We start from the raw sequence: 20,687 nt of genomic DNA, 5'->3' as shown, positions 1-20,687 counted from the left end.
TAAGCGAATAATGAATTCCCCCTCAAAACACACCAAACCCCTCATGGGCATTTTTTCGACTTGAGCTCAGCAGTGCAGATCTCTTCTTTAGTTAATTACCCCTCTATTAGTGAAGTGTAAGCTAATGAGGGAGCACCAGGTGTGTTTAAGGATGCTGACGATCACAGATTTCTGATTAGATGCAGAGAAGCTCCGACTGCACCTGAAAGCTCTGGGTCATTAAAGGTCCCAAGACCAATAAAATCCAACTCCACCCGAATCATCTCTTTAGATTGTTCTGGAATCAAATCAACTGTGGTCAACTAGCTGGATCATGGATTCTTGTCACCCCAAGACGTCTATCAGATAATTTGTTGGAGGATATCTTTCAGAAAAAAAGAATGGATCTAACTTAATACTGGTGCTTGATTTGGATCACATGAGTCATGTTTATTGTATCCGTGTAATTCACTGTGGTTGCAGTGAGGAAAGACTGATGTAGAAAATACCAAAGAACAAAGCTTCTGAACCAAATACATCATTATTTCCTCATCTCCTTCAGCGGTGTCTTCAACGCAAAACCGTTACACAATGTCCTGCTGTCATTTCCTTCAGCATTTATTGTCCGATAAAGTCGGCTTAAGGAACTCTCATTTGCTCTCTTTTTCGGCCTGCATTTTAAAATTGACTTGACATTTATCTGACTTCTATATATATTATAATTCACAGTCGTCACTGTGAGGCTCCTGCCAAAAGATTCGCAATCAGCTTCCTTTTCAAAAAGCAAATCCCACATCCAGGACCCGTCAAAATGCACGTTTCTCCGAGATGACTGCACATCAATCAGATGTCTTTTAACAGCAATGAAGAAGAATATATTCTAATGCCCATCCAGGATTTTCCTTCCAAATCTTTATCCCTGATCTTTGCTTGATGGGGAGGCTGGTTGCTTTGTCGTGTTACGCTCCAACCGAAGATGTCCTCGATCTTTGATCTTTTTGCAGTGGTGGTGTGTGTGTGTGTGTGTGTGTGTGTGTGTGTGTGTGTGTGTGTGTGTACACATAGAGGGGTTCTCCCTCCTCTGTGAAATAAACACACCAGATAACATCTGTGTTGGTATGCTGCACCCTTGTGGTGCTCGGCTGCTACATCTCTATAAAGTCAGATAAGGAGGCTGCTTGGCTCCGAGGGAGTGAGATTGAATCTGTGGCATTTCACTTGATAAAGGATCCCTACTGCATTTTCCCAGGTTTACCAGCCACAGAGAGTGTGGAGGAGGAAACCACAGCTCCACGGAGAAGTCTCTCGAAGCGGCATAAATTGCTCTAAATGTACCACACAGACAGCTATCTCTGCCGAGCACAGAGGTCCTTCTGTGTGTTTTCGGAAGCAAAACATAAAGCCATTCGAGTTCACAAGCAACCACTCTCAGTCTAATCCAGCCAGTCAATTGTTCTCCATTAAGATATCCATTGTCTTGGAGTGCCAGCCGAGTAGCCTTGATCTTGCAGGGATGTCTCAGGTGATGCAAACTTGGCTACTGTGCCGACATTGGTATTGACAGAACAGGCATCCCGAGGAGGTGACAAGGACAGCGATTGATTGGGCCTAAATGAGAGTGAAGAGGGAGATTGATTGCCATCGATCCACTCCTTCCTCCAGCGGGCTCCTCCATCTTTGATTATGACCACTTTACGCCCAATCAAGTGTGTGTGAGGCGTGATGGTGGGAAATCCCACGGAGAGGTATTAGCTCCATTTGTGAAGGCTGTAATTATGAGAGGAAGTGAGGGACCAAGGTCAAGCGCAGCAGGTGCCATCAGGCGAGATGATAATAATAGGGCTTCCTCCTGCTTCCCACCGCAATTTAGTCATATAGATAATAGGCTATGTGGAGGACGGCGTGTTTTGTGTGTGTGTGTGTATGTGTGATGCCGAGGAGGCTTTCTGCATAATAAACGTTTCCGTGATAACGGCTCGAGGACATGCAGGAAAAACCGCTCGCCGTGATGAAACGCAATCATTCCCGATGCAGATTAAAGCACAACAGCGCATCCTTGCTTCATTTTTTTCTCCACATTTTTTTATTGAAAGCTTCATCAGAGAGAGAAAAAAAAAGGAACAACTCATAAAACCCAAGTCAAATCCTAAACATCCACAGATGTACAGAGAGTTTCTCAAAGATCACACACACCGAGCAGCGTGTGCGAGGCGTGACCATGTCCTCCTCGGCGCTGAAACAAAGAAAAAAACAAACAAACAAACAAGAAGAGAAAGCTAACTAATACAAATTAAAAACCGCTCTGCTGTCGGAATAAATAGTTCCACTTTCATCAGGCAAATGATTCCAATACTTATCACGCTTTCTGTGCCGGCTATCGCTAAACAATTTCATCGGCCATTTTCCTAGTGATTGTTGGATTTTGTGTTTCTCAGGGAGCTGTTTGAACTCCTGGCAGGGTGTGCTGGCTGGCTGCGCTCCTGGGGTTGTGTGGCCAATCGATAGCTCTCATCAAAGGTGGACCGAAGCATCAATTAAAAATCATGGGGGCATTGCTCTTGTAGGGGGTTACTTTGAGCAAATTTCCCACTGCATTATGTGTGTGGAGAGCATGTATGTGTGTGAGTGTGAGTGTGTGTGCGTGCTGCTCTGTGATGAGTTATTGAGCCACAGTTCTCCTTTACACTCAGTGGGAGACCGGGTGTGAGAGTAGCTGTTTTCTTAAACCACGACGATCAATGGGCTGCGGCTGCGGCGAGGACTCCGCTCACGAGGATGAATCTGGAAGAGTCTGGCAACAGCTGAGAGTGAATTTTTTCCTATGACAGCAGTGAAGCGTCTCTACATCGACGACTTCTGGATCAGATCACATTTATAACAGATTCTAAAAAAAAAAAAAAAGGGCAGTGAAATAAGCACCTTGTCTTAAAAACTGACTTTAGAGAGAAACAAGCTTTTGTAAAACCTCCTGATCGGTTGGTATCGACTTCCTCCAAGAATTGAAGCTCAAAAAAAGACAGAATGTTTGTTCATTGAAGAGGTGTATTTCCCCACACTAAGTCCAAATGTAACGTTTACTTCCTTCCACCTGCTTCAAACGATCAACAAATCTGTCTTTGGACACCAGATGAGCGGGATTTGCAGCATTAATGTATTTATATAATTGGTTACTCTCCCAGAAATGTGCCGAATACAGTTTCATAACTTTGTACATGATTGCATAAACATTTTGGCACCATCAAGGCACACAGTGCAACCCCTACTTTTACTAAGCGCTTTTCCCTGCAACCTTTGACAATCATTTGAACTTGTACATTTGGTTCAAAGAGATCTCTGGATTGTCAAAGAGTAGATGAGATTTCAGAATGATGTGTACATCCATCCATCCATTTTCCCTTCACTCGCATCCCTTTCTCACTTTTTAGTCTCCCCCGCTGAGGATGTAAAGTATCGGTAGACCGGCGAGGATAGAGGTCACGTGGAAAGAGGTTATGAGAGGAATACATTCAGCTGTTTCTGATGAAGGTGTCTGATGATCAAAGCTGATTTTGCAAGGAGCGGGTTCAACATCAAATGTACTGTATGAGACAGCAGTTCATTTTTGACTTCACCTAAAGCTGGTTGGGAGGCCGGCGAGGACTTTAAGAGGATAGGGAATGCACAGGATACAAAGTGATGGGATGGAAAGATGAGTAGTGTGTTGTTGGATGCAGAATTAAAAAGTGGAGGAGGTGGAAAACGATAAGCCACTGTGTAGGAAAGGAGAGAAAAGAGTCCATAATGGTGTGATGGTGCAGGAAAGAAAGAGCGTGTGTTTCTAATTAGTGACAGGTCAAGCAGGTCACCTCCTCGACTCCTGTACAGGGGACAGAGAAACTACAGGCCAAGGCAACTTCTGCCCGGCAACACTAGCTAATGATCCCCCTCTCTCGCTCTCTTTCTTCCTTGCACACAGACTCTTCCTCTCTCTCTCTTGGTAAAGCAGCTTTGTGCTGACACATGAGCTGACTGGAAGCTGCTGCAGCCTCCTTAAAATTGCAGGCATGCCCTCTGTACACTTTCACAAATGTATTGGTATTCTGAAAAGGTCCATTAAGCCATTGTGCTATTAAGAAAAAGCCATTTCTGTTTGTTCAGACTGCTAATCTTTCAGATGTATGAAACATTGGTTCTGTAAACCAAAAACAAACACCTGCCTTAAAAACTTTTACTTCCTTGAATCTCGAACAGCAGAATAGTTTATGTTGTGCATTTATTTCTATAATCTCTTGGCTATTTGTAATCCTATTTCCCATAATGCCATTAGTACTGAATCTCAGGCCATTTGCATGACACTTAGCTCTCTGTTGTGCAACTCCTGCATTATGATTCCTATTAAGCTTCAGAAATGTCTTCTGTACTCTATAAAATAGCAGCTGTAAAGTCTAGAGAAACAGTCATAGCAATGTTGAGTCATAACTTAAAATAGTTGAATACACACACACGCGCGCACACACACACTAGCTTAGACCTGGTAAAGTTAAAGTTCAGCAGCTGTAGGTTGTTTCATTAGGACACTTAAAATGTGTCACACAAGGAACACAGTGAGTTCAAACAGATGAGCCGAGAGCAGGGAGCTTTCAGATGTCACATTTGTAAGTTGTTTAAGACTGGGACGTGGTACGGGATCCTTCTTTGGGAGATAAGAGGGAATCACAGCCTCAAAGAAAATGAAAGCAGATGTTGAGTGGCAGATGAGATGAAAGGGAAGGGGCAGGTGTTGATTGGATTGGACAATAAAAAGCTGAACGGTCATCGAGAGACAGTTTGACCGACACATTTGGCTTTTTGACCTCTGTGGAGAAAAATCTGCGGCAGGTACTTCCATCCTGATTGACGACAAAGAAAAATACTTATGGCTTCTATGGTTGGTTCACTTCAGGAACCTGAGTGCCTGTTTTCCTTCTTTTGATGTCAAGAAGACAGGTGGCCTGATGAGGGCAAGTTTACGGCCAAAAGATTAACAATGGCCAGCCAACACCACGAAGGCACGAGCCCAAAACTGCTTCCTCTTTAGCACCATGGAGAGGCTGTGATATTGTTATCATTTATTTCAGCACAGCACAATCAAATAAGCTGTTCTATGTGTTTTTAAAAAAAAAACTTTGATCATTTGGAAGCTTCTTTTAAAGGCACTCAATGTACGTCATGATTGTAAAGTAATACATAACGCAATACATCGACTGTAATTCGCACAACGCGAAGCACAGCGCTGGACTTCCCTTTGAATGAGTCACATGAACTGCATGAGCTCAATTGCAATTGTCACCAAACAAAAAGTTCCCTCTCTGTCTGGAAGAAAGGGGTCTTTTGAGGGACACTGGAGTGGATCCTATTGCCCCGGAGGGAGACAAATTGGGCCCGTCAAGCCTCATTGCGAGAGTGACTGAAATTGGTTTGTGGTTCTGCTTCTGCGCCACCCAATAAAGAGAAGAAACCTCAGAGAAAGAGAGGGGAAAGAGGGAGAGAATGAGGGAAAATGAGAGCAAAAAAGGAGCCAGACTTGGCCATGGCACATAAATGCCATGAAGCGGGAGGCATAAGTGCCAGCGAAGCGGGAGAATAAAAAAAGAGGGTCTTTTTAGGCTCTTAAGCGTCACAGTGGAGCTACAGCGGCCGACATGGGCGAGCAGAGCAGACACACAAAGGCTGCTGTAATGGAGGGAAGGGAGGGGTGGGGGGGGGGGGCTGCTGTCCCAAAGGCAATTTCTTTGGGGACAATCCTCAGGGATGAAATCATTGAAAGCCTCCGCAGCTTGGGGATGGAAAGACGGGATAAGAGGAGACAGGGCTGTTTGTGCAACAAATTGGGACATCCGGGGCGTAACTGACACTCAGTAGCTGGGTAGGGGGAAGGAGCTGCCATCAACATCTTGTTGTGGCCGCTCAGGAGTCTAGTTAGTTCTCACAGGTGGGATGACCTCCCCCCCGTCTGGCAAATTATCAAGGGGGAATGTTCAAGACACACAGTCATAAAGCCCCCTTTAAACACTGCTGTCTTCGACTGTTGACAGGTTATGCGAAGTGAAATGAATCTCTGTTGGTTAAGGGGTACGTGTTTTAAAGTCATTTCCCAGAGCCTCTGTTAGTTACCTCAGTAAGACACCAGTCAATAACTGTGCCTGGCTCATACTCTGTATATAAGAAGTAGTCATAGATGTTTTCCTTCTTATTGCCAGCAGCTGGCGACTCCATCGAATAGTTGTAAAAGAAGCCCAATTGTATGAAACCAGATGGAACAATGACCTTTCTTCCACATGATTTATATCCACAGTTAACATTTTCCTGAAGAGTTTATGGTCTCAGTTTCTCGTTCAAGGCCTCTTTAATACAGCATGATCGTTCGTTTTGTTCCAATTCAGTCTAAAATCAGGGAATAAAGCAGCTACGTATGGCTGCCTGTGATTGAGAAGTCCCCTACCACCGCCTCCTGTCAACCAGGAAAAGAGGACGAAACAATTCCTTTTAACTTTGTCGTCAAAGTACGATCACTCCTGGCTCCAAAAACATTTAAGTTTACCAGCAGCAGATGGGCCAGTGCCACTAAGTGCCAAAACATTTATGCAATCATTTCCAGGGATTTGAAAATCAAACATGTACTCTTTCACTGTGACTAACTACTTACCTGCAGCAAACACCACTCATCTGGTATCCTGGAAGGAAAATACACAAAAAGTGACCCATGGTTTGGTGCTATTTACATGACAATGATTAACATGATCTCACACACCAGCTTTGGAGATTCCAAAACGTTTTGTGCTCAGCATAGTGAGCACAAAAGCTCAGCATGCTGAGCTTAAATGCCTGTGTTAGTTTTAGTGGATTGAAGAGATTGAAGAGTTTGAGGACAGAAATTGAGAATGAGGGCACAGCTGGAAGCAATGTGTGAACCACCATGGAGCGTAGCGAGCAGCATTCCCGAATTGTTTCCTATAGTTTTCCCTGCAGCATCGGAGAGAGAGAGAGAGAGAGAGAGAGACAGAGAGAGAGAGGTGGAATGCACCCTCGGAGAGAATCACAAAATTGATGAGACATTTAAAATAACGCAAAGCCAACACAAGGAGCTGAAGAAGAGCTTTTGGTAGGACTGCCACTGGTTGCATCACACTTTCAATACTGTTTGTTGGGTGTGTTTATGAGTTTGTACAGTACGTGTGTGTGCGTCAACGTAGGTGTATATGTGTGTGTTTGTTTGTGTGTAACAACTTGGACAACCGTGGAAAACTAGCTTAAACCCGGTGATGTCAAAGAAAGATGTCAAGAAGGATAGTAAGGACTGGTCCGGCCATCAAGGTCAAATAAAAAACAACGACAACAGCAACATCAACAACAACAATATCAACATTAACATCATCAACAACAACAACATCAACAACAACAAAATCAAACTGAAAAATGAAAAGGAAAAACAAAAGAAAACAAACAAACAAAAACTCTGGTTCAGAGTGTCTCTTCATCTTTGGTATAAAAATGGCCATCCATGGGCTGCATTTGATCCACAACTAGGAAAGACTACAGAAATTGTCAACAATTTCTTCTATTGCTTTTGCACTGATTGGTTTAAACCGTAAGCTCCTACTGAATCTACTGTTTTTTATTTCACTGCCAGAATTTTTTCCGTTCATTTTTTTTCTTTTTATTTATTTTTTTCTTCGTTTTTTTATTTTTTTTTTCGCAGTGTGACAAGCAAAGCGGGCTAAAAACATCTTAAAGCTCATAAAAAAGGTAAAATGTGGCAGATAAAAAGCACTAATGTCATCGACAGCAACTTTTTTTTGCCATGAAAAATCATAATTATGATAATAAAAAAACAAGTTCAGCGTTTGCAACAGACTGCATCCACAATGCAGCATGTTTTTTTTTTTTATGTTTTCATGTTTTCCTCACTGTGAAAAATCTCTTCAAAGCTTTACCCCCCCTCCCACACCCAACCCCACCCTGAACCCCTCCATGAGTCTTTTTTTTCCCCAAACAGACATTTTTGTTTTCTTCTGACACTTAGTTACCTCTGACATAATAATTATCAAAGTTTTCTTCTAATGAAGAAACAAAAAAGCTCTTCTCTATTAAATCTGTACAGCTTATGTGATAGATTCTTTTTCTCCTCTTTTAGAACAATTCCTCCAGTGTCTTGAACCCTCCAGGGGGTCCAAGAGACTGATTTTTTATTTTTTTTTCCTAACCAGACGTCAGACTTAAACTCTGTAAAAAGTTTCTGGCGCCCTTCAAATTAAGGCCATGAAGATTCAAGAAAGAAAAAAAAAACACTCTATTTTTGAATATATCTAGAAAACTAAAATTTAACACTAGAACATAAAAAAGAGTGAAAAGAAATTGTAGCTTAATATCTGAGGAAGACAATCTCTGTGTGTATCTCAAACTTGACTCCCCTTTTCTAATTACAAAATAAACTTCATCACCTACTTTTGCATTCAACCTTTTTTTTTTTGTCAGTTTTACTTGTTTTTCATCTTTTTTTTTTTTAATTAGTCGAGATTTTCCTTTGAGAAACTTTTCAAGCTGTAGCCCAGCCCTTCAGGGCAGACTAAACAATTTCACTTCTTTGCACTGTGCCCAGCAATTTTCCCATTCCCTTCCTCAGCACCTTTTACCTCCTTCTTGCGTTTTTTTTTTTTTTTTTTTTTTTTCTCACAGGCCAGGTAGGAAATGAAAAAAAGTGTCTCTTTTTTGGTGCCTGGGCAATCTGGAAGCAATCTCTTTCTTCTCTCTTTTCCTCACATTCACAGTGCAGCCACCTTCTGTCTCAAGGCAACGCTGTCACAGGAACATTCGCTCAGGCCGTTGCTATCTGATGAAACGGGAAAAAGCAATGGGGAGGGGGAGAGAGAAAGAGAGAGAGAGAGAGAGAGAGAGAGAGAGAGAGGGAGAGAGAGAGAGAGAGAGAGAGAAGGGGGTGCCGTTGTAATCAAAGCACAATATTACAAACACAGAAAAAGCAATAGAGCTGACAGCTGACAGCCCTGTCAAAAAACTGAAGCAAAATTGAAGCATTTTAAAACAGCTCTGATCGGGTCATAGAAGGAAAAAAAAAATCTGCCAAATTTGACGAGCAAATGACAACAGCAGCCAGGAATAATTAGAGTCATTCTCTAAAGGCACTGCTGTGTCTCTTTATACCCTAATTTCATCTTGTGATTATTCTGTTTTTGTACGGTATTGCCTTAACTAAACTATTTGTCAAAGAAAAGTCACTTGCAAATTGAATGCTGTTGTTGCTACACAATACACAAGAAAAAACAAAATGTTCGTTGTAATATTTTTCTCCCTGGAAGACGCTTCACTTCTCATGTTGGATTCATTCAGAGGGTGACAAAAGTGGATTTTGACTTATTCATTTAATATTAAGACTTCCTAATGACCCGATCCGAGTGAACAGATGTTGCTGAGAGAGAGCGGTATAAGACTCATGTTTAGCATAACATTTCTTTGTATTTTCAAAACTTTCAAAATTCTAAGATGATCGTTAAGGCCATTAATTAAACCAATGTTCAACAGAAGAAGCCACGAACTCGAGACAAGAAAAGCATACATTTGTATAAACGCGTGATCTGCATTTGTAGAACAACACAGAACGTAATATGATCCTAACCTTTACCATATCTCCTGATTAACATAATGCTAAAAAGAAATACTGTAATGCTGCCAAATCAAAGTTAAAAGGGTTGACTGTACTCGTCCTGCCTGACTTACTTGGACGTGTATGAGTAAGCAGGAACATGGTCGGCAGAGCTGTCCACCTGGATCTGTTGCTGCTGGCCGCCCACCTCCTGTGACGAGGGAGCCACGCTCTGTGGGGAGGCGTCCGTCACCACTCCCTGCAGAGACACACACAGACGAGAGGATATATGTCACATCTCAACTCCAACAAGCTCCTCTCTGTAATGCCGGGCACTTCCTGCTCACAGGTATTCGACTGAAAGTAGACACATTCTTCTTCTCTGTCTTCCCTGTACTAACTTCTTTACGATCACACGTCTTCCTTTCCTTTTAGAGTGAATTGTCCTTTTTTTTTACTGGATCCTTTTTAACCAACATCAATGGTCTAACTATAGATGATGTTCCACGCTGTACAGACTTTATAAACCCTTTTTAGAAAATGTAAAACATGAAATGAATGTATGCTGAATGAATGTTGTGAACTTCTCAGACTGACAGGTCCATCAATCTGAACTAATGTGAAGTGCAAACAAGCGTTCCTAACATCCCAAAAACTTAAACAGAAATCATTCACATCCCTCAATGCCAACAGAAATGCATTTAAAACAATGCTGGAGACAAGTGAAGTGCACAGAAAAGGTGCTGCCGAACAAAACCGGTAGCTCTGAAAGAACATTTAGGGTGAAAGAGCTTCAGTATAACACTGTTAGTAAAAAAGAAAAAATATATATCTAATGGAGACAAAAGTAAGGGGAATATTGGCAGAAAACTTTTGAAACGACGAACAGAATAATGAAAACAGAAGTCACATCATCTTGCTGAGATTCGACTTTCCAAAGGCATCCTGCGTGCTAAATTGCCTGCAAAATTTCCCCCCCAAAGTTTGAGATGAAAAACAACTTTAAAGTTAGACTTGAGCACTTAATTCATCAGAACAAACTCTTCGCCTCACTGTGTGCAACATTACTGATGGTCCCTCATTGTAGAGTCTTCTCAATCACCTTTAACAAGCTCTCAAGGAGACTGCGTCCCATCCATACATCAGCCCTGCAGACACAGGCTGAAGCAGTGATGTACACCCCGCTGCTGATGCCGGCATCGAGAGGACGACGGGGGGAGGATGGAATAGGTAAGAGACGCTGCGGGCTACACTGCAAGTACATCTCTCTCCTCTGTGCCACTCCTTCATGGAGAACTTTGTAAGGAGGGGGGTCCAAGAGCGGGGGGAGGAGCGACTAATGGTTCTGTCAGAGGAAGCTGTCATTGTCCGCGGCTGGTTGGCTAACCAGAGTTGTGTGGCTGACAGATGTGTGTGTTCCAGCTACCTACCAGCACGGAGAGAGAGAGAGAGAGAGAGAGAGAGAGAGAGAGAGAGAGAGAGAGAGAGAGAGAGAGAGAGAGAGAGACAGCACCGGCGGCACTGTGTCTCACTTCAGCTCCTGTCATCTGATACACGACTGATAGTCCATCTGAATATGAGCGCGCTGTCAGCCGCCAGACAGCCGAAGCCGCTCTCCTCGTCAGCCCCGCCTCTTTTTCCACGTTCATCATCTCTCAAGCTGGACTGCTCAAAACCCGCCACGAGCTCAGACAGCCTCCGAACAAGTGACAAAGTCTGAGCTGCACTTCAAATGTCTTTCCCAAATACGATAAAACTTCTGACTCATCTTGCTTTGCTTGCAGTTTTCCACCCTTGTTATTTGCTGCTGCCGCTGCTGCTGCGATGCCATTTGTTCCGAGAGAATAAGAGCACAATTTACAACGTGTTTGGAATGTAATCTGTCTGTTTAATGACTGTTTTGATCTGTTGATGAGGTGAGCAGGTTTAATAATGGACAAAGTGCAGTTGGTGGCTGTAAAAGAGTGGGCTGTCAGTGGTAATGATGTCCTCTGTTGGGGGTTAGGTTTTCTGATTGATCAGAAATGTGTGTGTGTGTGTGTGTGTGTGTGTGTGTGTGTGTGTGTGTGTGTGTGTGGCTCTTACTTCGACAGGGACGGCTGTTGGAGGCACAGGAGTGTACTGGGGAATGTAGGTCCCTTGCATAGGCGCCGCGGCAGCTGCAGCAGTCATGTACTGAAACAAAGACACAAACATCAAAATCCATGCACACAAAAACCATAATATCAATGAAAATAAACATATATATAATATTATGTATTATAATTTATATTATAAAGAGGCATAACCTCCTTTTATCAAGTTCATGTTCCCTTAAAAGCATTTATTTTTATTTGAAGCGTATATAGTTTTGATCTGTTCTTCTACTTAAGGAAAAATGTGTGTGATCTTCCCACGTCTGATTATTTGGGACACAAAATGCTCAAAATCCTCATCCAAACAAGACAATAAAGACTTTTCAGGTTTCTAACACTGATGTGATATTTTCTTGAAAGCACCTTTTTATTGAAATGATCGCTCAAATAATTGGTTACAGGAATTGCAGTGTCCTCTGCCTCCTTTAGAGGGTGCTAAAAGAATATATGTGCGACTGTCTGGACAGTGCAGAGCACAGCAGAGAGTGTGAGGCAGACAGTGGAGGAGGAGGAAAAAGAAGGAGATGTCCTGCTGTTACACCAAAACTTCACAGGCAGCCAGGCAAATGTACCAGACGAAAGCTGGGGGAGAGCAGAAAGAAAACAGAAAAAAGAAAGCTAAAAGGAATATAAAGGAGAGAGAAGGAGGAAGCAGGAGGTCTGTCGCCTGTGGCCTATATTCCTTTAGTCATACTTGGTATGGCTTTTAACTGGGCGCCCGCTCACTCCATGATGGCCATTTCACAGACGTGACACAAGCTCGGTTACATGACAGCCACAGGGCTTTCACATGCAATATGAATGAGGACACGACACTTTGTGTTAGGCTTCCTCAGAGACCTGCTGAGCGTGTGTATGTGTGTTTTTTTTTCGGGAACACGCATGCCCTAAGTGTAAGTCTGCTTTGCCTGCATGTGTGTGCTTCATTTTCAATTAACACAAGCCTGTGCCTAAAAGAGGCTTTATCATTATTTGCCTGCCCAACTGTGTGTGTGTGTGTGTGTGTGTGAGTCTATGAGAGACAAAGACAAAGAGGCTGTGAATGATAATGCTGCAGTGGAGCACCAACGGATGTGATCCCAGATAAAAGCCACCAGTCTGCCTCAATGCCTCTCCTCGTGTTCCTGACGCTTTTCCGGCCCCAGGAAAGAAAAACAGAGAATTACAATCCTTTTCTTTCTGTCTTTTTTTTTTTAAGTCCACGTGTTAAAAAAGCGTGGCAGCAGTATGCAGCAGGAGGCAATAATGGAGGGGCTGTGGCAGTCTGTGGAGCCTCTTCTTGGCTGTGGGCCCGACGGTACTGGTGAAGTGTCATTACCGGCAGCGTTGCTAATGGATCGGGTACGGCTCCACCGCTCACCGCTAATGAGAGCAGCTAAAGGCCATGGACACGGGTGATTAACTCCCCTACCGACGCTACACGGCCGGGAGGATGCCCTGGGATAGATGTTAGCGTCTGCATGTGTGTGCGTGTGAATTTTAAGCTTATCACACCTTCAGGAGCTGTCACACTCAGGACGGGGTGAGGTGGCGTATTCAGACTTCCTGACACATTACCACATTACCTCTCTGTGTAAACCCTCTCTCTCCTCTCACCTTCCTGTCACTCGTCCGCTCCCTCTCTCGACCTGCTCTCGTCTGAAAAGGGGCCTATCAGATTGTTGAAGTGACCTTCTCCCTTGGTGAATTGAAACCATGCATACCAATTTATTCCTGGGACTTTTTTTTTTTTTGTCTTCCTCCTCTCCTTCTGCCCATTAACTTATTCAGCGGACTCACCTGTGAGGGCCGCGTGAAAGCAAATGAAGGGAAGCGGGAGATAATTAGCAATATCAAAATCTCCCTGTCAAAAGGCGGACGTCTATTTGAAATGTTATATTTCTCTGCAGGACTGCAAAAGGAATTTAAATTAGATTTAACAAGAGAATTTAATAAGATAAGATTTTCTCTTTTACAGTAACCATTAGTTAACCTCTTTAATGTGGCAGGTTGAGCTGGGCATATTCCTGCTCTTGTTTCTGTGGCCAGTCAAGAGGTTGTCAAGCCTGGCTGCAGTGAATAGAGTTGCTATGGTGATAAAGATGATTTTAGTCCAATTTCAACTCTTTTAATACTTCCCCGTCCATAGTCGGGGGACAAGTTTGGGCGATATAAAGCATCCCTAATTGGCAATAAATGGTGTTTCCTTCTCACAGTCACAGGCATAGACACATATCTCCACACACACACCTGCACCTGAAGCAGATGGCATGTGCGTATGTTTGATGAACGGAAGGTCTGAATAGTTCCCTAACGAGGAGGGTGTGAGTAGACTCCTTAAGTCTCTTCACTGCCATCACTCTACATGACACGCAGCTCGGATTACAGTACAAAGTCACACCGCAATGCAGCAATGCCAGGGTATAAATCCACGCAATAGACTCATCCGCTCAGTGGTTTTGGCCTCTGGAGCACATAGGACAGTTACATTTTGGTTTGGTGGGTTTCAAGGTGCCAGGAGGACAGATAACTTCCTTTTTTTTATTTAGTGTATTATTCACCCCCATTCTGGACCAAAGATGGATGACACTGCAGCTTTCAAAAATTGATGCCAAAACATACCAAACGGTGTGAAATCATTAATGCAACTCCAAAGCTAATGCAAACACTTTGGCCGCTAGTGATGTCACAAATGCTTGGTGGCAGCAATGTTTTAGCTTGACTTTTTCTATGATGAGACATGTCGTCCATTTTTATACACTGACATGTAGCACAGCATGTTCGAATGTCCAAGACGTCAAAGTAATCATCTATCTCTTTGTCTGTCACTCGGCACATCCATCCATCCATCTTGTGTGTGTTAGCATGTTGTACGGTTGCATTGGAAACAAGGTGGAGGATACCAGTTGGTCAAGGCAAGCCACTCAGTGCAGGTTATAGATGGCAGAGCAGCATCAGGATGGGCTCTGATGACTATCGATCTGAGCTGTGGGGCTCCAACATGATGGGAACTATTGGAGCTGCACACCAGCAGCTGTGAATCACAGTACAGTAGTACTTCAGATCTCGATATCTGGGCCCCTGAACTTTGTTAACAAACTGCCTACAGCATGGAGATTTATACTGGAGGAAACAGTGTTACCATTTTATAAAGTTCTTGTTTTGTCTGCAGCCTAAGCATGCCTTTAAAACACATATTTAGTTGAGTTATATTCTGAATGTAAAAGGTACAAGGATCTGATATTTTTGACTGAACTATGTATAACTTGTTTTGAAGTGGGACTCCAATTGGTTTGTTACATCCAGGATGAAGCAACACAACTGATGATGCGATCAACAATACTGCTGATTATGTCCCAATAGCATTGTAGTGATATACAGCAGTTTGTGGATTACTGCAGAGTTTTTGGAGATACCAAATATCCAGTACATGGATTTATCAGCCTAAATGCAAAAGTACACCATATATCTCAATTTCATGCAGAGAACATTACATCAAAGAGACAGGAACAGATTGCCATTACAATGATCTTTCCTTATCTGAGTTAACTAGACAATGGACAGACAATGGATCATGTATGGTAACTGACATGCAGTAAATGGATTGGTGGGCACAGGACTAGACAGGGCAACCCTTCAGGCATATTGTTTTATTTCAGGATACCTACAATAATGATAGTTTAAATGTATGCATAAAAACATTTCAGAGCCCCTCCCACACTCACTGGATTTATTAGCCAACCCCTGATTTAGCATTCAAGGATGCAGCAGAGTTGTTCTTATCCATCACCATGACTACATGGAGACACAGGAGGCTCATGCATGGTGTGCCGAAAGGGATCAAATAGCATGCAATTCAATTGATCCCAGTTAAATAAATGTATGCAGTGATTTCTGGTCAAAAGCATGATGTTGATAGTATGTGATGTTATTATTTAACACCCCTTCAATGCTTATCATTGGGAACTTGCTACCCTCCTTTACTGTACATGTAGCCTACACATTGTCTACATTACTTGTTTTTTTGTGGTTTTAAATGTGCCTCATTATTTTAAAGTGTAACCTGATGTTGTATATATTTGCAGACACATGTCATAGACACATTTCTGCCTTTCCAAGCAAACAGGAAGTATTGTTATCTATTTGATTTCTATTGTAAATAAAAGTGTGATGCTTTGCTAGCTCTAGCAATTTTTTTTTTGCCAACTCAGTTTTGCATTTTTTAATACAGCAGACTGTTGAGCTGGAAATAATTAGCTTGATTTAACCACACCAGCTCAGCTAGGAGCATAAAACCAATGAGCTCAGAGACTTTAAAACACTTGGTAGAGCTGCAGTAAATCACTATGAGGTTGTCAAACACAGTGGCCCCTTTCAGAATACTAAGAATGATCTTTTTATTAGAAGTCATGTACTGTTGAATTTATGGTTCTGACTGTTGCAGCATGAAGTCAGGCTAATCAAGGGCCAGAGATTCAGGCAAAGATATCATTATGCTGCTGAGTTTGGTTCTGGCATTCCGATGCTACCTAGATTATACAAGTAAAACTTGAATTTAGCATTTTTTTCGGAGTGTAATTACAATACGTAAAGCCTAATTACTGAAACGTGTACATTTAGAAAAATAACTCACATTTAGTCAAATAAAATCATTGAAGAGCAGCACAGCTAACGTACAATGTAAAATGTAAAAACTTCATCAAAAGTTGTTCCTCTCTTCGCAACTACCTTCAAGGTCTCTCAAGGATCTAACCGCTCAATGGTAACAGCAAGATGTCAACATGTGTTACTGTTTGAATAAAAAGCAACAAGAGCAGAGAGTGCATCCTCAGATAGCTCTCTCCGGGTGAGTAAAGGTTAAATAAAGCCATGCACAGTTATGGAAATGGAGAAAAACATACAGTACTTAAACCTCCCCACAGAGAACCAAAGGGAAACAGGCCACATAATAGAGGAAAGCGCCTCACACAAATCTGTCTCACAGGAACAGAGCAACTGTCAATCACGGCTGTCACCATGACAACAGAGTCCTGGGTTCTACATGCCATGACAGGAATAGGATGGGAAGGTCACCTCTTGTCACGTCAAACACCGTCGCTAACACATAAACACACACACGCACACACACAAATAATAAAATGACAGAGCATGTGCACATCCACATGTCAACAAGCAGAGACACGCCATGACAGATAGACTCCTGTTAAGTGGTGAGAGCTCAAACACGGTAAATAAATCAGAAACAGAGGGATGTGTAGCGAACATGGTGAAATAAATCAGCCAGGAGCATGAAAGGCATGTTTGTGTGCGATCCATAAACATCAAGTGTGAGGTTCTTTAGCATTCTGTAATCAAGCTGTTCAAGATCGTCAAAAAAGTAAAAAATAAACAGAGCTACAGCCAGTCTAGAAAACCGCTTTGAGTTTTATTCTTCTGAGGAAGAATACATCCAAAGTGCTCGCCATGAAGGCACCAGTACACTCTTCCTCATTATTAAGGGAGGCTCTCTATTGAATCGTTTTGGATATGCTTAATTGGCATGAATTTAAAACAGCTCTGTTTACATAGATAAAATCACAATAAAAGCCTGATCAGAATAAAAATGCTTGATGTAAACACGTCAACTAGAAGAGACTGATCTGAGCCAGCCAATTCAGAAAGAACAGATATTGAAAGTCATAAACGGGAGAGAAATTTATGGAAGTGTGCAGAGATGGCAGCGTTGTTTTTTCTTTTTACATCACAGGTAGACGTGTTAGCAGAGGCAATCGAGCAGCGATGGTGTGCAAATCATTAAGTAGACCAAATATTATAATGTAGGAATAAACAGAGGGGCATCAGTTCTGACTGAATGACACCTCACTCTGGAGCAAAACTTATTTCACAGCCATCGACAGAAACATGCAATTCACGCACCAATACCAGCATAGAGATCGATTTCTCACAACATTCATTTATGTGAGAAGGAAGGAAGAGCTTCTTCTTCTGCTGCTGTTCTTAGAGGATTAGTTCGGCTTGGACAAATCTGGCATCTCAAAATGGTTTTATTCTGGTTTAATGGTTGATGTAAGTGTACGCACATCATAACCGTGAGGTTGGAATCCTTTATAAGAATGATTAAAAAAACAGGTTGACGAAATACTGCACGTGTAAACATCAGCTCATGCTGCTGAAGCCTCGAGTGATAACGTAACCGCGGAGTTGCCTGACCCCTATCTGACCAGTCATTCAAGTAATCCCCCCTCCCCCTGCACACAGGGCTATTACAACTTTAAGATACTTTAATATAACTGGTTAAACATCCATGATTAGTGGATACAGAAAATGTTATTCAGAGATGTGTAGTTCATTCCAATTCTGTATCGGTCAGTGCTCTACAGTGGTTAAGCCTGGTAAAAAGCCTGGTGATTCTGTCACTTGTGTGTTATATCAGGAAAAAGTCTCTTTCTATGCCGATACTATAGCCAGTCTGTGCTCATCCAGTTTCTTTTTCTTTTCTTGCTGCAGATGCTTCTTAACAGGCTTAACTCTCAATGCCAATCTTTGCTGCAAAACAACACAAACATTCTCGGAAAGCTACGCTCACAACACCAGTATCACAGCTTGGGCGTAGCAGGAACATTTGGTTCTTTTCCTGGAGAGCGGAAGAAAGCCACAGTTACACACAAACAGCCACAGTGAGCCCTGGAACCGCCAAGAAAGAGTATTCTGAGGTGTGGCTTCTCCTCCGGCTGACAGAAACAGTCGTGATAAGTTGTTGACTTTGGAGATGCTGCTCGTGGCAGGTGCTCCTCAGTCGCCAAGGTTGGGTCTTGTGACCAGCTAGGGGCAACGAAAACAAGCTCACCACATGCGTGCACACTTGAGGAATTTGGTGTCAGGTCCTGTTTACCACAGATCCTGGATCCTAACACTTTTTTTTTTTTTTTTTACAGGCTTTCTAAATCAGGCAGCATATAAGGGCTTCACATCTGGCTTAAGAGTATGCTTTACAGGAAACACGTCTCAATCCCCACAGATGATCAAATGTGGCATGCCGTGTGTGTGTGCAGCTCAGCTATAGAGATGCTATGCAACACAGCACATCGCCTCAGGATAGCTAAGCAGTCAGAGAGACGAGAGGCACACAGAGCAAAACAGAAACGTGAAAAAGAAGAGAGCGCCTTAACCCACTTTCTACTCAAACACAAGCCATCAAACATCAGAAGCCATCATCGTAGATTAGCCTGTCTCTAATCCTGCCTGTTAGCACAGCTGGGGCAGATTAGGGTGGGGGCATTCCTGACAGAGCCAACATGGCGTCACAGTCGCTGACAGCTCACCTGGAACCACATGGGGAACTGTACAATACAGCACTGTTTCAATCATACACATACACACACGCACACACACATACAGATCAAACAGTGCCGGAGCTTTGCCCCCGGGCCGCGGGGTTAGGGCAGGAAGTCAGGACTCAGAGCTGAGTGACACCTTTAAGTCGACTTGATCCTGAAACAGGGGGAGTTTCTTGGTTTTGGGGGGGCGCTGACTGTAGCGTGTGTGTTTGGAATAAAGATGGAGTGATAGATTTTAAGGTGATTTAGAGAGTGGGGGAGACAAAGTGTGAAGGGAAAACAGAAATTAGAGGGTAAAAGTGAGGACGGTGGAAAACAGAGAGCTCCGTCACACTGTTAAGCTTCTCAGGAAATCTGTTTAATGTGAAAGATCAGGAAGGAAATACGCTCTCTCAATGTCTGGAGCTGAAAGCATGCAGGGTAAGACAAATGAAACTGCAGCTCCATGGCTGAGCTCATGTAGCCGCAGCCTTGGTAGGTTTGGATTTCTTCAGAGGAAATCTAAAATCCATCTCTTACACAACGTGTACTTTGTTTTCATACATAAAGGGACAATGTTCCCTTAAGATGACAGACTTCTATGATTCCCCTGAACAATACTAACAGTGACATGAACTCCTGCTGTTCTTCCCCAATGTTTCATTTGGTCTCTTAGCTCTTATGAGCATGAGGGGTGTTTGAAAGGACCATCTGAGATTGTGTAGAATTAGCATGTGTGGATGCAGAGAGTGATTGTAGTGCTATAGTTCACATTCAATCTGTTACAGTTTCTTTTTTTTTGTTTTGTTATTTCACTAGAGTATTTCATAATCTGTTCATGCCTTCCCTACAGACCAACAAATAAAACAATCATGGTGAACTGTAGGTAGTGTATTGGATGTTATCATTCCTGTCCCCTTTAGATTTACAACAAAGCAGGATTCCTGGCCAAAAATAAAAATGAAACATAAAAGTTAGTCTTTAAAAAGGACCCTGTCTCTGATATATTTTGTTTGGTTATTTGTGCAAAGCTTCACAGATGTCAGATGGCTAAACACTGAAACTATATAATCTCCCACAGGCCTTTAAATGAGCTCCAGCAAAAACATGATACATTCAGGGAGTCAGAAATCAGAAAGCAGAGAAAGCATCCCATTGAAGTATTCCGGGACAAGAAGTTTCTCAGTTACAAAAAGCAGATTGTCCGATCATTGACTGTAAATACAAGTTAGGACTCTCATCTGGATTATGGCACGTAGACCCCCTTGTGTTGGTGTGTTTCATTATGTTTATGGTCCATTGCAGCAACAGCGAGGAGTACTCACACTTCCTGTAGTGCCCAGGGACAGATGGTTCATCTGCTGGGTGATAGGGCCCATCATGCTGGCAGGCTGCATGGACATAGTGTGGTCCATGGCTGGCGTGATCACTGCACCCTAACGAATTGAAAGAAAAGACAGGAAAAGTGAGACAGAAGAAAGACGACTAGGTTTTTATTTTTCTATGGCTTCACATCAGGATGATCGACCCTGCATGTTATATAAAGGACGTGTTTAAAAAAAAATAGACAAAGGAAAAGCAAAAGAACAGCAAACGAGAACCTAACATAATCTCACTCATTTAGAAGAGATAAAAGAGGGTTAAGGGTGTCTTGGGTGGAGG

At 42.6% G+C, this 20,687-nt stretch overlaps 1 protein-coding gene across 8 annotated transcripts in view; it reads right to left on the bottom strand.

The window, feature by feature from the left end:
• Window positions 1-2,043: 2,043 nt before the first annotated feature.
• The window catches only part of LOC306839969 (RNA-binding motif, single-stranded-interacting protein 3), a gene marked incomplete at its 3' end in the record, with an annotated part of 278,776 nt that continues 260,132 nt past the window's right edge, over window positions 2,044-20,687 (bottom strand). For 5 of the 8 annotated variants that reach the window (XM_079368934.1, XM_079368937.1, XM_079368935.1 and 2 more), the window contains 4 exons: window positions 20,351-20,461; window positions 11,681-11,770; window positions 9,730-9,854; window positions 2,044-8,827 (listed from right to left, as the gene is read on the bottom strand). In XM_079368934.1, coding sequence (XP_079225060.1) covers window positions 8,824-8,827; window positions 9,730-9,854; window positions 11,681-11,770; window positions 20,351-20,461 — 330 coding nt within the window. Of the gene's footprint in view, window positions 8,828-9,725; window positions 9,855-11,680; window positions 11,771-20,350; window positions 20,462-20,687 lie in introns of those variants that run through there. The other 3 variants (XM_079368936.1, XM_079368939.1, XM_079368941.1) reach the window with 2 other exon arrangements.

This window comes from Symphodus melops (genome assembly GCF_947650265.1).
Source record: "Symphodus melops genome assembly, chromosome: 18".
NCBI classification, from domain to species: domain Eukaryota; kingdom Metazoa; phylum Chordata; class Actinopteri; order Labriformes; family Labridae; genus Symphodus; species Symphodus melops.
Note: the sequence above shows the minus strand (reverse complement) of the source record. Positions and strands in the feature narration are given on the sequence as shown.